Below are 15,045 nucleotides of genomic sequence, written 5' to 3'. Positions count from 1 at the left end.
TTCTCTAATAATATAATACTTATTCTGGTCAGTGGTGATAATTCCAATGAGGAGTACATTTTAATTCATATAACTACAGTGAAATATCACACTTCCCACAAGCTACACACCGCATGCATGGGAGGCCGTCCATTCATGACCCTGGCTGTTAATAAAACGTAAATTTAATCAAGCAAGAAGCAAAGCAAGACCAAGATGGAGTTCGGCAGACCGAAAATGACGCAAGTGTTAGAATTTGCGAGGGTCCACTGTATTTTAATGTACGCATGCCTACCAGACGTCATGCATAAATGCCTTCTGTCAATTTAAACGTTCCTAAAGTCCAAGATCACTAAATAATAATGTCAGAGATACTGACAATAAAACAGGCCTCAATCTATGTACTACATATATATATTATATTGGTTCACCCACCCGGAACATCTTTTTGATGTTATACGAGTTTACAAATGGGTATACATCAGGCTATATGTAATTGACCATGGCGTGACTTCACAGTCGGCCCTTAAGTGATGGCGTCTTGTAATTCAAATCAGTCGCCATGTATACGAGTACATGTATTTGTTAAGCCAGTATCATTTATAAAAACAGATCAGTCATATGCTTTTCATAAAACTTGTTTGGTAACTGCATGCTAAGTACATTTTCCTGTGTATATATACAATTGTTAAATTACTATATTATGTTTTATATCCGAGGTAATTAATATTGTCGATTTCTATGAAACCTTCTTTTTAAGCCTCCGAAATGAATCGTATTTAACGACATTACATATATATGTAAATGACATAATACATAATAACAATTAAATAAATGAACAGGGACGGATATCAGACAAAAAAACGCGTGCTATCAATGATAAAACAGTAGTTATCTACACGTTTATCCTGTTTTATTATGACATCACTTCCTCATACTTAGCATTCGGATGAGCCACTCTCCTTATTTCGATTGTTTTAAACACCTATACTAACGCTTAGGAAATATGTTCTTCAGGAAGGTAAGTGTGACCTTAAATGAAATATACATTATTTATTGCAATACGTATTGTGTATTATAATATGATGTTCACCTTTCCGCTGTTACATGTATTTACAGGTGAAAATCGAACGAGGTGACAAACCGGGTATGACTTACAGTATACGTTACGATCGAGTATATAGTACATAAGGAGTTCACAAGTAACCGGTTTATTTATCAACCAAGCTATTAAGACGATTGGGGTGCAAAATCACGTTTTATTGTGTGATACTTGCAATTGTCAGTTTCTGACATCCACGAATACGTGTCTCAGCATCGCGAGACAATAATTCATTAACATTTTCAATACTGTATATCATGTAGCGGATTTTATGTTTACACAACATACGTAGCCAAAAGGACTTCATATCGTGCACAGACGTCTCAGATTGTAGCTCCTTCATCCATTGGGTGTACATCAACTGATATTAGTCATGTGTTCCTTATAGCTTAAGGGTCTGTTATATCTCGTTTTCCATTCACAGTCGACAATGCCCGTGAAAGGTCGGCCGAACAAGCGGTCCAGTGGCGGGAAATATCCACGACAAACGATTGATCGCCTGCGAGAAGACACGCGTAAAAGCGTGTGGTATGTCTTTGATACGCTCTCCAATATATCCACCGGCAAGGTTACGAAGTCACAACTCAAGGTCAGTAATCCTCAATGTAAATTTTTAAGTTTCATTAATTTTGTTTTGTGCTCCATTCACGTTCAAATGTTTTGTTAAGTGCACTCTTCATTCTTAAAGTAGTTTCTTTATGGGAGGAACGACGTCAGTTCGTGCCACCAGCAAGGTTAGATTCAAAAGCTTAAACCACTACATCTTGTCGCATAGTCATTATACTATAAAATGATGAACGTTCCGGTCTTGACAAAGATCCCAAATCATTGAGTCGAATGGGAAATAGTATTTTTATAACATTTTCAAACATTGCTATGTTACTTAACTTTTATTCAAACCAGGATGCGATGTTAACTATTTTATCAAGTTTCAAATTACACATTATTTTCCCTGGATTAAATGTCATTATGTTAAAATCCAGTCAACAGGTACAGTCAGGTAGTATTCATAGAATCGATCCTTAATATGAAGATTGCTGAATAGATAACGTTGATATGATCAATTTCAAATATAATTCACACGAAAATGTGAACTATCAAGCTTAAGTTTATCAAAAATAAATGTAGTAAAGACTATGGTATTTTAAATATAAAATATTCTAAATAAAAATTCACCAATTCAGAACTCATAATGTCCTTTCCAAGTTACCAAATCAACGAAAAATGAAAGGCCTAAAATGACATATTTCTCACACAAAACTGATACATGTATGGTACAAATTAAAAACCTGCCTATCCACAATATTATTTAATTTTCTATAATTAGTACAATTTAATTTTATTAATAGTATATACTATGTTGTTATTATAATTGTTTTTATTTCACTTTATGTTTTGTATATATTACCTACACTAATGACGTCTGCACAATATTTTATAGGTACTGACGTCAACGATAGGCCTGGTGCTATCTATGGACAAAACAGAGGAAATTCTAAACAAAGATACTAGCACAAACGACCTATCGTACTTAGAGTATATAAAAATACTGGAGGAGGAAATATTTAACAAGGTGGACAATACAACTCTAGAAAATCTTAATCTGACTGATGATGACCTTGAGGAAGTACACAGGAACTGTTGGGTGTTATATTTCAAGGTCAAAAAAGAACCAAAAGGATCAATGGAAAACATCAAGTCCCTTCCTGAAGAAGCTTGTTATAAACTATGGAGAGTATATAACTTCCTCACTGAGGAAGACGAGGATGGGATGCCAATCTTACCTGTTCATATACATACTGACGAGGCTAAAATCATTATTGAATCTTTCGTTGGGAGTACCGGTCAAGTGACGTTGTTAGCTAAAGTTGATGACGCGATAAGTTCTTATTCTATGGGAGATGCAAAGATGTCCTTCCAAACATTTGAAACTATGATTGTTAACCGTTTCACTACGGATTTGACGGATACAGTGGTTAAACAAGCAACCAAAGAACTGTTTCAGCAATACATAAGTGATACCATTATGAAGGTAAGTAATGGTGAAAATAAAAAGTCTAGTAAACTAATCATAGAATTTATTAAACATTTTTAAGTTGATATTGATCAGTACGTGTATAATCAAATTGAAGAACAGGGCCCATTTTCATGATCATACCTTAACTTCAAAAAATGTGTTTGACTTTAATTTCACTATAGGAAAGCATTACATAAACAAAGGAAAGATTTTTTCCTGAATGTCTGAAATGCTTTCCTATATGGGATTTTAAGATAAGAAATTCTTTTAATTACGATACAGACCTCTTACAATCAGTTACTACATCTGAAACTTAATAACACAGGCAATATTGTAAATCTGTAATAAGTGTGTTAGAAAAAGTGTTTTTTTATCAAAATATTTTATTATTTCTGAAAAAAAGTATTGGGATTAGACAGCATCCGAAACATGTATCAATTATATACATATGTACGGTCATGTCCACTTCTTCATACATACATCTATGTAACCAAACATGCATTTACACATTAGTTCTAGATCTATGACCCTGCTGGTAGGGCTTAGAATTGTTCCTTCTGCCCTTATTACATGATCGTAAAAGGCGACTAAAAGATCTTATCTTTTCTCTTCCCTTGACACCGCCTCACTTTTAGTCTTCTGTTGAGCGCTCCCCCTGTGAGGTACATGTATACGTAGGCTCCGAGTTATCCTGGCCTAGACACACCATAGTCTATAAAAGTGATAGTTTCTGTTCCTGCTTAGCGCTCAACATTAAGGGAGAAGGACGACTGGTTTGCCCGTTGTCAGTATAATGTGATCGGGTGGGGGTGTGTTGCTTGATGTCTACGCTGGCAAGCTTTATTGGTAAAACACTATACAAATAGCAAGAGTTCCACTACTAGAAGTCATAGCACGACAGACAAACGTAAACAGATACCACATGCACGAGAGGATATTCTTGAATGATCCTAGCTGTATATAATAAACAAACCAAATCAATCTAGATGCATTGTTTATACTACTGCAGTGTACACTGTTTATATAATGTTTATTGGTTACATTACGAAAACATGCACTCGTGATACAAACAATATTTTTTTTTCAAATGATGATAAACTTATGACCGAGGATTAACCAGACATGAGTCACCGTTATCTCTAACCTATGTTTGGTTAGAGTTATCTGCCCTTAGAACATTTATCGTGTGACAATGTAGAACTACCTGGTTGTTATCATTTTATATGGGTGAAAGTACAAGTGCTACAAAGTACTGTAACTATGTAAATATATGTTATCTAAGAATTATCATTCGGGAAAACTATTATTAGAATAATCAAAAGTTGTACAGAATACTGTACAGCGTACAACAATAAACGAAAAATAATTGGAATGAATTAATACAAAAACTGAATCATTTATGTCATATTTCATAATATATAGTGAAGATAACGATGTGAGTATAGTACCATTGTATCAATGTCTATCGCTCTGTTTATTTTCATTTCCTCGTTCCCAGCCACAGTAACACCATACCAGTCTTTTCAGGAATTAGTATCAACCGAAAAATGTTATATATAACACACTTATCAATAAACCGTTTGTCTACATGTGATGAGAGGATTTGGCTGATATAATATTGTGTTTAACAAATTCTTCTGTATATGTGGGTCTAAAATCTATATAATACTAGTATAATGTACTTACATTGACACACCGCAAGGGGAGACTATTCTTTAATGGCCGTGACGGTAATAGGATGTTAATCAATGAGTCAAACTAACCAAAATTACACACCGCAACACTTAGTTAAACTGGATATATCGTCCTGTTCCGCAATATTTTATCGTCGTAAAACATATGCTTTGATTTAAAATAACATACAGGAAAAGCATTTTAATAGATGCTTTAAAACATATTCTATCTTTTTCAGAATTACTTTGTAAATGCGTATGATACCGGGATATTAATCAAACGTTGCATTAGTATATAGGAAAGAAAATCCCTCAAGCGCAGCAATACAATAAAAAGAAATTCCATTATTAGTCGGAAGTTCATATGACTATTATTATAATTTTCACTTGTGAAAACGCGTTTTAATGAATAATCCATCTCTTAAATGCAGTATCTTTCTGTTGTATAATTTGTACTTCTGTTTGTACAGACATTTGCAATATGACATTATATATAAGAACAGTCTGTCAGGAAAGCATCTGAGACAGGAATTTTACTATCATAATAGCTCGCCCCTGTGACTGTAAGGTAGGCTATGGGTTCTGGTCTCTGGCCGAGGCACACCAAAGTCTATAAAGTTGTAGTTTCTGCTCCTGCTTAACGCTCAGCATTAAGGGAGTGGGACGACTGGTTCGCCCGTTGTCAGTATATTGTGTCCGGGTGGGATGTGTTGGTTGGTGTCTTCGGCTGCGTTCTTCAGTGATATAGCACTATAAAATGGGCAACAGGTCCACTATACATCAAGACATAACATGAAAATAATTATGTTATAACATTACGCAATCCATGCATACTACACATCGCATACATTGGAGGCCGTCTTTACATTACCCTGGTTGTTAATAGGACGTTAATTAATCAAACAAACTATAAAGGTGGTAATCTCTGTTCCTGTTTAGGACTGGGATGACTGGTTTGCCTATTATCGGTATGATGTGTCCGAGTTTGGGTTGCCTGTTCGTTGTCTAGTCGTTCAGTGACAGATCATTATAACAAATGACAAGTGTTCCACGTATTACAAGTAGTCCCATCACGAGTAGCCTCCCAGGACATGCACACAAGCAACATATGACATTCGGGAAGACCGTCGTGAAATGACCTAACTTTTAATAGTAATCAGCAAACCATAGCTAAGCCCAACCAACCGACCAAATTGTTAATTCATCCATAAGCGCTTGAGTTTACACTTGAATGATATTAACTATCACAATGGTAATATACATACATACATATATTTACTGTGTCACGTCATTAGGGAATGTTGTGTAAGCGGGGGTATCAAGTCAGGAACTGGAAAGATAGGTGGATGGTACTCAACACAAGACAGCTTACGTATTACACTGCTCCAGACGAACGGGAGAGGAAAGGCGACATAAAACTTAGCGAGGATTGTAAAGTTGAAGTAGGTATTCACTTTGTATTGATTAGTGGCGACATGACATTAGCTTAAATATTGGTTATTGCTTTCCTGATATTTGGTATTATTTAAAGTTTTTATTATCCAATGAATAAATTGATATATATAATAGTTGTGAATGTAATATTTTTTTAATTATGTGGATTCTATAAAGGTTGCTTTATACACTACTATAAAATGTACGGTGTTGTTTTGTATTTGTTTCATACATCTTATGTTAGATATACAAATTGGAAAAAAACACGATCCTTTTCACATTTTATTTTAATTTTATTTTATTTTTCCTTTTTAATCAATATTTTGGTTTTCTCATATATCGGTATATACATGTTGCTTTTCAAAGTGATATGTTTGATAGATCATATATTCTAATTCAGAAGAGTTGAATTATCCGAGTGCGGCGTTAAGGTAGTGGGATGTTTCATTATTGTATATTGCTGTACTTAGGTAATTTCGGATACTGGTGTAAAATCTGGATCACGACCCAACAGATTTGTACTAAAAAACATCCGCCAAACCTTACGAGATGAGCGCCCATGACATCAAAACAAGGAACGATTGGATGACAGGTTCGTTTTACTCAGATTTCAGAATTTAATGTGATCGAGACGGTCATGTGAGTTGACGAATGATTTTTCGGTTCATCGGCTATTTCTTATATTCAATAATATATTAATATGTGCAATGCTTAAAGCATGGGGATTTTCAATATGACTACACCTGATATAAAATATATCTAAATGTGCTTTTACAGCTCTGCAAAAAGCAATAGACAAGTGCTCGAATGAAAATTACCATTTTCATCGAACTGAGGTTAGGGAGCGACAGATGATACGAAGGGAAAATCAACGACGGAAAGAAGAAGAGGAAAGACGACGAAAAGAGGAGGAAGAATCACTTCGGAACATGCAGGACCTACTTAGACAAGTATGATAATATGATATTCATGTAACCCTGCTAATACTAGTATGATAATATAATATTCATGTAACCCTGCTAAGACAATATAATGATAATATAATAATATTACATGTAACCCTGCTAAGACTAGTATGATAATATAATATACATGTAACCCTGCTACGACTAGTATGATAATATAATATACATGTAACCCTGCTAATGACTAGTATGATAATATAATATATACATGTAACCCTGCTAAGTCTAGTATGATAATATAATATTATGTAACCCTGCTACGACTATATGAAATATAATACATGTAACCTGCTAATACTAGTATGATATATATATATATCATGTAACCCTGCTAAGACTAGTATGATAATATTATATTATGTAACCATGCTACGACTAGTATGATAATATAATATTCATGTAACCCTGCTAATGCTAGTACGATAATATAATATACATGTAACCCTGCTAAGACTAGTATGATAATATAATATACATGTAACCCTGCTACGACTAGTATGATAATATAATATACATGTAACCCTGCTACGACTAGTATGATAATATAATATACATGTAACCCTGCTACGACTAGTATGATAATATAATATACATGTAACCCTGCTAAGACTAGTATGATGATATAATATACATGTAACCCTGCTAAGACTAGTATGATAATATAATATTTGCTAGATACAACGATTGGTATACCGCTCAGCTAGATAGTGCTCCTCTAGTTTGTGCTCTGCATCAATATTATAAAAAGATGTTTTAGATTATCGTTATAACTCGATGTAATTCAGTAAAATGTCAAATTTGTGAGGGGGCTTGTTTCTCTATAATAAAGCGTTATAATGTTTGATACTCAAATCAAACAATGAAATTGACCACATTTTACATGACCGGAAGTGCTTTTAGTAGCTTAATTATCTTTGGTAAAGTAATGGGTTTGGTTTCATAATACTTTAATTCTGTATTGTCCAATCCTGTTAAGCTAAATCATTTAGCCACTATTTTTTTATTGTAGTTAATAGTGTAAATACAGTTTGTTATTAAATCATTCATATTGCAAAACCGGAAGTGCATGTTGTTTTGTAAAATTAAAGGCAGATTGTTTTTTTTTTTAATTTTCTTCTATCAATATCATTTTTCCTTGTAGCTTTGTTACGAATTACAAAAAGTGTGAATGTACTTCCCTGAATTTGACTTATAAATTATATCTATTTACAATATAACCGGAAGTACACGCATAATACACTTGATATATGTTTATCATATATGTGTACACTACATGTATGCTTCAAGTTCCAATCAATGTATCAATTATCTTTCAAAACAATATCCTCAAAAACAAAATATTTACATGCTGTGTTACTTTCATTCCACCTTTTTAGACCATGTTGACGGCAATTCTGAAAAATACCGTAGATAGGTCAGTTTAAATCTGATTTTGTTTGTCTTGGCTACTCACATGCAAATTTTTATGCTTTTATCAAAAATTGCAATCTGTTATTTCATAACTTCTCCGGGTATTGCTTACGAAAATGCTACATTTGTATCTACATGTAGTGTAGTATACGAAAATTAACGCTATCTTGAATAATACCGGAAGTAGTTAATTTTTCGCAGTGGATCACGATAATTGTCTTGGCTACTCACATGCAAATTTTCATGTTTTTATCAAAGCGTGCAGCGTGTTATTTCGTTATGCACGAAGTTTCGCCCACAAAAATGACGGCCATCTTGAAAAATACCTGAAGTAGGTACCTTTTCAATGGTTTCCTGTTTAATTCCTATTTTTGGTTGTCTTAGCTACTCACATGTCAACTTGCATGCTTTTATCAAAAGGTGCAGCTTGTTATTTCATTAGTTTTCTTAGTTTCATCACGAGAATGACGGCCATCTTGGAAAATACCGAAAGTAGTCTTTATTCTCTTTTAAATAGTCATAACTACTTGCATACCAGGTTTCTTGCTGTATCATAAAAATGCACGATTTCCCATTTTTGGCCATATGCCGCTCTACTAGTAATTGTCCACTTTGATACAGCCCTGATATCTTCATAGTGACTGTATAGCATTAAGCGTGCGACCATCAAATCTTAGAGGGCAGAGTTTAACCCATAGCAAATTACGATCCACAGCATCGAAGGCTTTTTTATAAAACAATAGAATTGGCAAATGTTGTTGAAAATGTTTCTGTTTTGAAGAAAGCCATTCTGTTCGTCTGCAATTAAATTGATGATCTCCAACCATTTAGTGAACCGACTGTTTAGAATATTACTGTAGATTCTATATGGTGTGGAAAGTAATGTTATTCCTCGATATGTAAGCGGGTTTCTAGGGTCAGTTGAGTTTGGCTTGATGATAGGATTGATGAGAACTTCTCTCCATCTTTCAGGGACACATCCATTGGTAAAACAGCTTCTTGATATGGAGAGAAGCATAGTAATACATGCTTCATTTTTTAATACTTCATTTGGAATAAAATGCACCCCTGGGGCCTTGTTTAATTTTGATCATTTTACAGCTTCCTGGAATGTTATCTGAGAGTTAAGACAATCTGTATTAATAATACAGTTAACACAGCTTGCAGTTACTGTATGACTGGTATTATGGTTGTATTTTTATCTTGCGTTGATATAGGGTTATATAAATTATTATAGGCATCTTTGCACTTTCTTAAGACAGTCGGTATATCATCTCGCACATATTTCTTTATCATCAATTTCATTAGGTATCGATAGTTTCCTGTTAGCCTGAATGCCTTACTTTCCAATTTCTCTCCAAAAATTTCGAGGATTTCCTGAGCCAAGTTTACCAGCAAGTTCTTTTGAAATTCTAGTCCAATGTTTACTGAGAAGTTTTTTCATTTTTTTCCTTTCCTGGCAGTAGATTGCTTTGAGAGCATGTTTTCTAGAGTCATTGCCCTTACCCCATGTCCTTTTAATTCATATCCTTTACGTTATTCCACTGGTGCTGAAAATCATCCCTTCAGTATGGTTTACGACATAATTTCCTATATCTAGTATGTTGTGTACACACTTTTAATTTCATGGCAGCGCGATCCATTTCCTTGCATAAAAAGTTTTTGGATGGATTCCTATTGTGTTTCTTGGTACAGGTGCTCGTCTACGGTCTGTTTGTCTGTCACTTGTCTACGCATGTGTTCGTAATCCGTCGCATCATAACCTTGACCCCGGTGTTCGGGCCTAGTTATCTGTCAATTTCTCCCAGGGTATATTGCGGTCCCCACAATTTCACCTCTGTAAACGGCCCAGCGAAATTTCAAGATTCTTGAAAAAAAAGTATTTCGGATACATACTAAATTCCATATACATATTGAAAGTTTCCTTTTGTATCCTTTTCCTGTAAACGACTCTCAGTTCTGACATAATATAATTCAATCATTAAAGTATCAAACCAAACAATAATGGATTTTTTTGCGGATACACTAGATTTACTTGTAAGTAATTAGTCATGATTTGCATACGACGTCCGCCGTTTTCAAAAACAATCACTGTGACGTCGTATATACAGGGGGCGCAATGTATTAAACAATCGTTATGACGTAATACTTTGTGACCTTAGGTCAAGAGACGGCCAGTTCGTGAGCCGTTGACAGAGGTGAATGTGGGAACCGCAATTAATCCTGTGAGAGATTGGTTATCTGTGTCTTAAAAGTTGTCACGTGGTTTGTTGTAACTACTTGAATTAGATTAGGCAAATGGTTTTCTGGCTTAAAATACTGATTGGCTATCTCTTGACCTTAACATAAGGTTGTAATCACGACCTTGTTCATGGTTGTTTATGTAATCATGAGATCGCTCGTTGTTTCTTTGTAATTTGAGGTATATCCTTCCAGGACTTTTGTTTCTGTCTAATGAAGAATGAGAGGCAAAGTGTTGTTTCCTTAAGATTCGAACTCATCAGATTAAACAGTCATTTTCTTTGCCTATTTCACGGATCAGAACACGTGCGTTAGATAAACACACCGCGAAAGTTCTCCGAAGTTCCGAGTGTAGTTTTGCTTCGAAGACTATTTTTTTCTCAGCTATACTTCCCAGAGTAGCGATGATAACACTACTTTCTTTTGGTATCCAGACTTATCTTCTGCACTCTTCACTTTTACATATGAAAGTTTAAGCTCGTCACATATGAGTGCTTGCACCTTTATTTTTTTTCTTGAATCATCACTGGTCTCCATAGGCGATGTAGCAGAATTCCTGACAACAATTGTTTTATTCTCGTTCAAGGTTTGTGTTTGTTTGCTGAAAGAGTCGAGTCCTGATTTTATGGAGTCATTTAGTTTGCGCTCAAATTCATTTATCAAATTGTTAGATTCCCTTTCCATGTTCCCTTTGATATAGTATCTGTTAGAGTCAACTTCTGTTTGAATTTTGAACTCTAATGTAGCGGTTAGTTTTTCAGAAATGCTCTTTTCAAGGATGTCTATGCGTTTTATAAACAGACGATGCATGTTACTCATTTTTTCGGATAAATCGGCCATTAGGTCCTTGATTTGCGATAGGTCATAATTTTGCTGATTGTCTTGGGGGACGGGTGTTAAAACAATCGGCGTTGGTTGTTTACATTTCACTAGTGATTTTTTGTCTCATTTAGTCGTTTTTGGAGCTATTTTCAGTGCAGTTTTCAGCTTTTTCTTTGAACATTGTTCTTTATTTTTTAATAATTTGTATTTTAGTTTCGGGCGATTCGAAATGACCGGCAACTAGGCTATTTGTGGGGAGAGCTTGGCGTAAGGGATTTTGAGGCGAGTCACCCTCACCGCTGGTATGCACGTGTGTATATGTGACACACAATGTTTTTGGGCTCGAAGGGGCGTTATGAACAGTTTGCATAGTCGCAGATTTTCCAAACACAACCATTTCATTTGAAAACTGTTTTTTTTCCTTCTGAGATTCCATACGTATCTTTTCAGTATTAGGTCATTTGTAGCATGTTGAACACAGTTTGTAGCGCACATTTGTGACAATGGCGTACTGTCATTCATGGAAACAGTGACATCAAAGTTCGTGTCCGTCATAATTACACTGATTTTCAGTTCGACGCTTTTAGCTGGCAGACACGATGATAAATATGAAAACGAGAGTTTTTTCAAATGCGTCAGGTAGTTCACTCATCAAACTTTAGTCAATATTTCCTTGCAGCGAAGAATAAGTCAGCCGCTATTTTCCCCATTCATAGGTAGTTCACCTTTCTTCAACGTATTTTCTAATTAAAGTCAATTAGGACACTAGTAAACGGCTCAATTCCAACTTTAAAAGTGACTTTAAAACGATATTCAAATCCAGATACACAAATTTAGTCGAAACAGTCGATAAAGAGTTGATCTTTGAGTTTAAACTTATATTTGCGACATGGTAGTCGCTTTATCTTTGGAATGTTCAAAACCTCTATTGGCAGACAGTCTACTAGTGTTCAACTTATATATGCGCTGTTTTTAGTTATATTATCACCATTTCTTTGTCAATTTACATGAACATGTATTTTCATGATGATCCATTAAAGATCATTTCATTGTATATTTTAAGAATTGTACATGCTGTTACGACCAAGAATAACAGAAATGAGAAACCAGCAGCTTAATTTAAAACACAATTTAATCATAAATACAATATTATACAGAGATGGTTTACAATATCTAAAGTAATTGGTGGTGTTACAAGAGTAATACGATGATTTAGAGTGTTACTTATCTGTATGTGAATGTCCTGGTAGAATCCTTAATCCTTCCAGGTTCCTAATTAACAATGTTTTGGCCCTGCAGGTAGGGCGTTAGAATTGTACCTGCTGTCCCTATTGCATGATCGTAAAAGGCGGCTTAATTTAGGATCTGATCTTTTCTCATCTTCCTAACCGACTTTACATTTCCTAATGCCTCTCTTCGCGCCGCCGCACTTTTGGACTTGAGTTGAGCGTTCGCCCCTGTGAGGAAGGCTGTGTAGGCCATGGGCTAGGAGGGTCCCACATGCACCCCCCAAACCTCCGAACCAATATTTTTCTGAACCCTTATGACCCACTGATCACAAATCAAAATGTTAGCATTGCATAAGTTGGGATGAACTTCCGGTTATGACGTCATCAAGATGGCCGCCATCTCGAAGTTGACTAAAAATGGAAAAATAGTCATAACATTGACATTTTTCAACCGAAGTAGACAAATGAGGTACAATTGATCAACGAATACATATCAGGACCAAAAAATCCAATATATGTAGTGATTTCTACGCAGGAAATGAAAAAAATCTTATATTAAGCTCAAAAATGGTGATTTTTCAGCATTTTTTTTTCATATTTGGCTTGACGCAGGAAAAATGTTTCCCAACAGCAAACTTTTATTTCTAATAAGTTTTTTGACCACTTATCAATCAGTTTAAGCAACAAAAAAACAACAAAAAACAATGTTAACATCGTATAAATTCCGGTTATGACGTCATCAATATGGCCACCATCTCGATTTTCACTGAAATATGCAAAAGTCATAACACTGATATTTTTCAACTGAAGTAGACAAATGAGGTATCAAAATGACCACAATAGAACAACAAATACATATCATTGCCAAATAATCAATAAATGGAGTGATTTGTACGCAAGAAATTAAAAAAAAAATACGATTTTAAGCTCAAAAAAGGTGATTTTTCAGCAAATTTTTCGTACTTGGCTTGACGCAGCAAAAATGTTTCCCAACAACAAATTATTACTCGTATTCAGTTATTTAAACTCCTATCAATCAGTAAAAACAACAACAACAACAACAACAAAAAAATATATAGAAATGCAAAACAGAATTATTGTTATACCCTCAATTGTGTAGATTACAGCGCCTCAAAAATAATTATTATAGCACAACGCCTACTGATAGCGTAACAAATGTAACCTAAGCTAAGCCTGTGTTTCCGTTAATATCATTAACAGTTCCCAAAGCGTTTGTGTCTTTGAAAATAAGCAGATTCATTGTTTATTTGCTATGCATAGCATAAGCAAAATGTCGGATGGTTACTACAGTGTCACATATGTCTTTCACTGGTTCTCAATGATAACCATTATCATTGTGCGTGCTTTCTTGCCTCACTGCACTATCCACTGAAGAGACTCGGCATATCTGGAAGCTGGCACATGCAGTCCGAATCAGAGTAATCGAGATATCAGTATCCTTCGATGTCGATGAGCTGATGTGACACTACATTGCCAGTGTTGTTCTAGCCTGTCATCTTTTATGACCCATCCATGGCCAGAGTTCATATCAGGAACAACAGGTTCAGGGATGTGGGATCTCTTTCAGATTCTAACATATCGTACGTATATGCTGTTTCAGACTTCTCCGGCATAATGGAAATTACACCAGATCCACATTCGTCCAATGGTGGAATTGGTTCTCCTTAGCGCATAGCTCCATAATTCGTATGAAGTACTATTCATCAATCTTGTGGACCCTCGTGCAACCATAAATGGCACAGGTGATATCATCGAGGCCATTAATGAGGCCATAAATGTTTTTCATTGGTCTGACTTTTCCCACTCCCTTGGAGGTGCTGGTTGTGTCACATCTGGTGTATGCTTAAAGAGAACATTGAAGACTCTCCAGTAAAACGTTCTCTACGGTGCTTTCCAGACTTGGCAAAGAGTTAAACCTCACTGCAGACCTCATCTATGACCTCAAAGAATTCACCTGTGCCACCTATGGTTACTGAGGTTCATAAGAATGAGGAGTTGTGCTTCATACGAATTAAGGAGAACCAACCCAACCCTCCGCAGAATGTGGATCTGGTGTCTTTTCCATAATGCCGGGAAGTCTGGAACATCATATACGATATGTGAATCTAGGTGAAACTAGGTTGGAAACAGGAAGAGCTCCAACAACCCTGAA

The 15,045-nt window shown here is 35.3% G+C and overlaps 1 protein-coding gene across 1 annotated transcript; it reads left to right on the top strand.

Annotated features, from left to right (window-relative positions):
* The first annotated feature begins 793 nt into the window (after positions 1-793).
* Positions 794-7,184, top strand: LOC138331637 (differentially expressed in FDCP 6 homolog). Its single transcript, XM_069279359.1, is given in 7 exon segments — positions 794-1,000; positions 1,506-1,670; positions 2,523-3,113; positions 6,067-6,213; positions 6,676-6,729; positions 6,731-6,797; positions 6,983-7,184. Coding segments are annotated over 7 exon segments (1,218 nt in total). The 5' UTR covers positions 794-985; the 3' UTR covers positions 7,162-7,184.
* Positions 7,185-15,045: the final 7,861 nt, after the last annotated feature.

This window comes from Argopecten irradians, chromosome 9 (genome assembly GCF_041381155.1).
Source record: "Argopecten irradians isolate NY chromosome 9, Ai_NY, whole genome shotgun sequence".
Lineage (NCBI taxonomy): Eukaryota > Metazoa > Mollusca > Bivalvia > Pectinida > Pectinidae > Argopecten > Argopecten irradians.
Note: the sequence above shows the minus strand (reverse complement) of the source record. Positions and strands in the feature narration are given on the sequence as shown.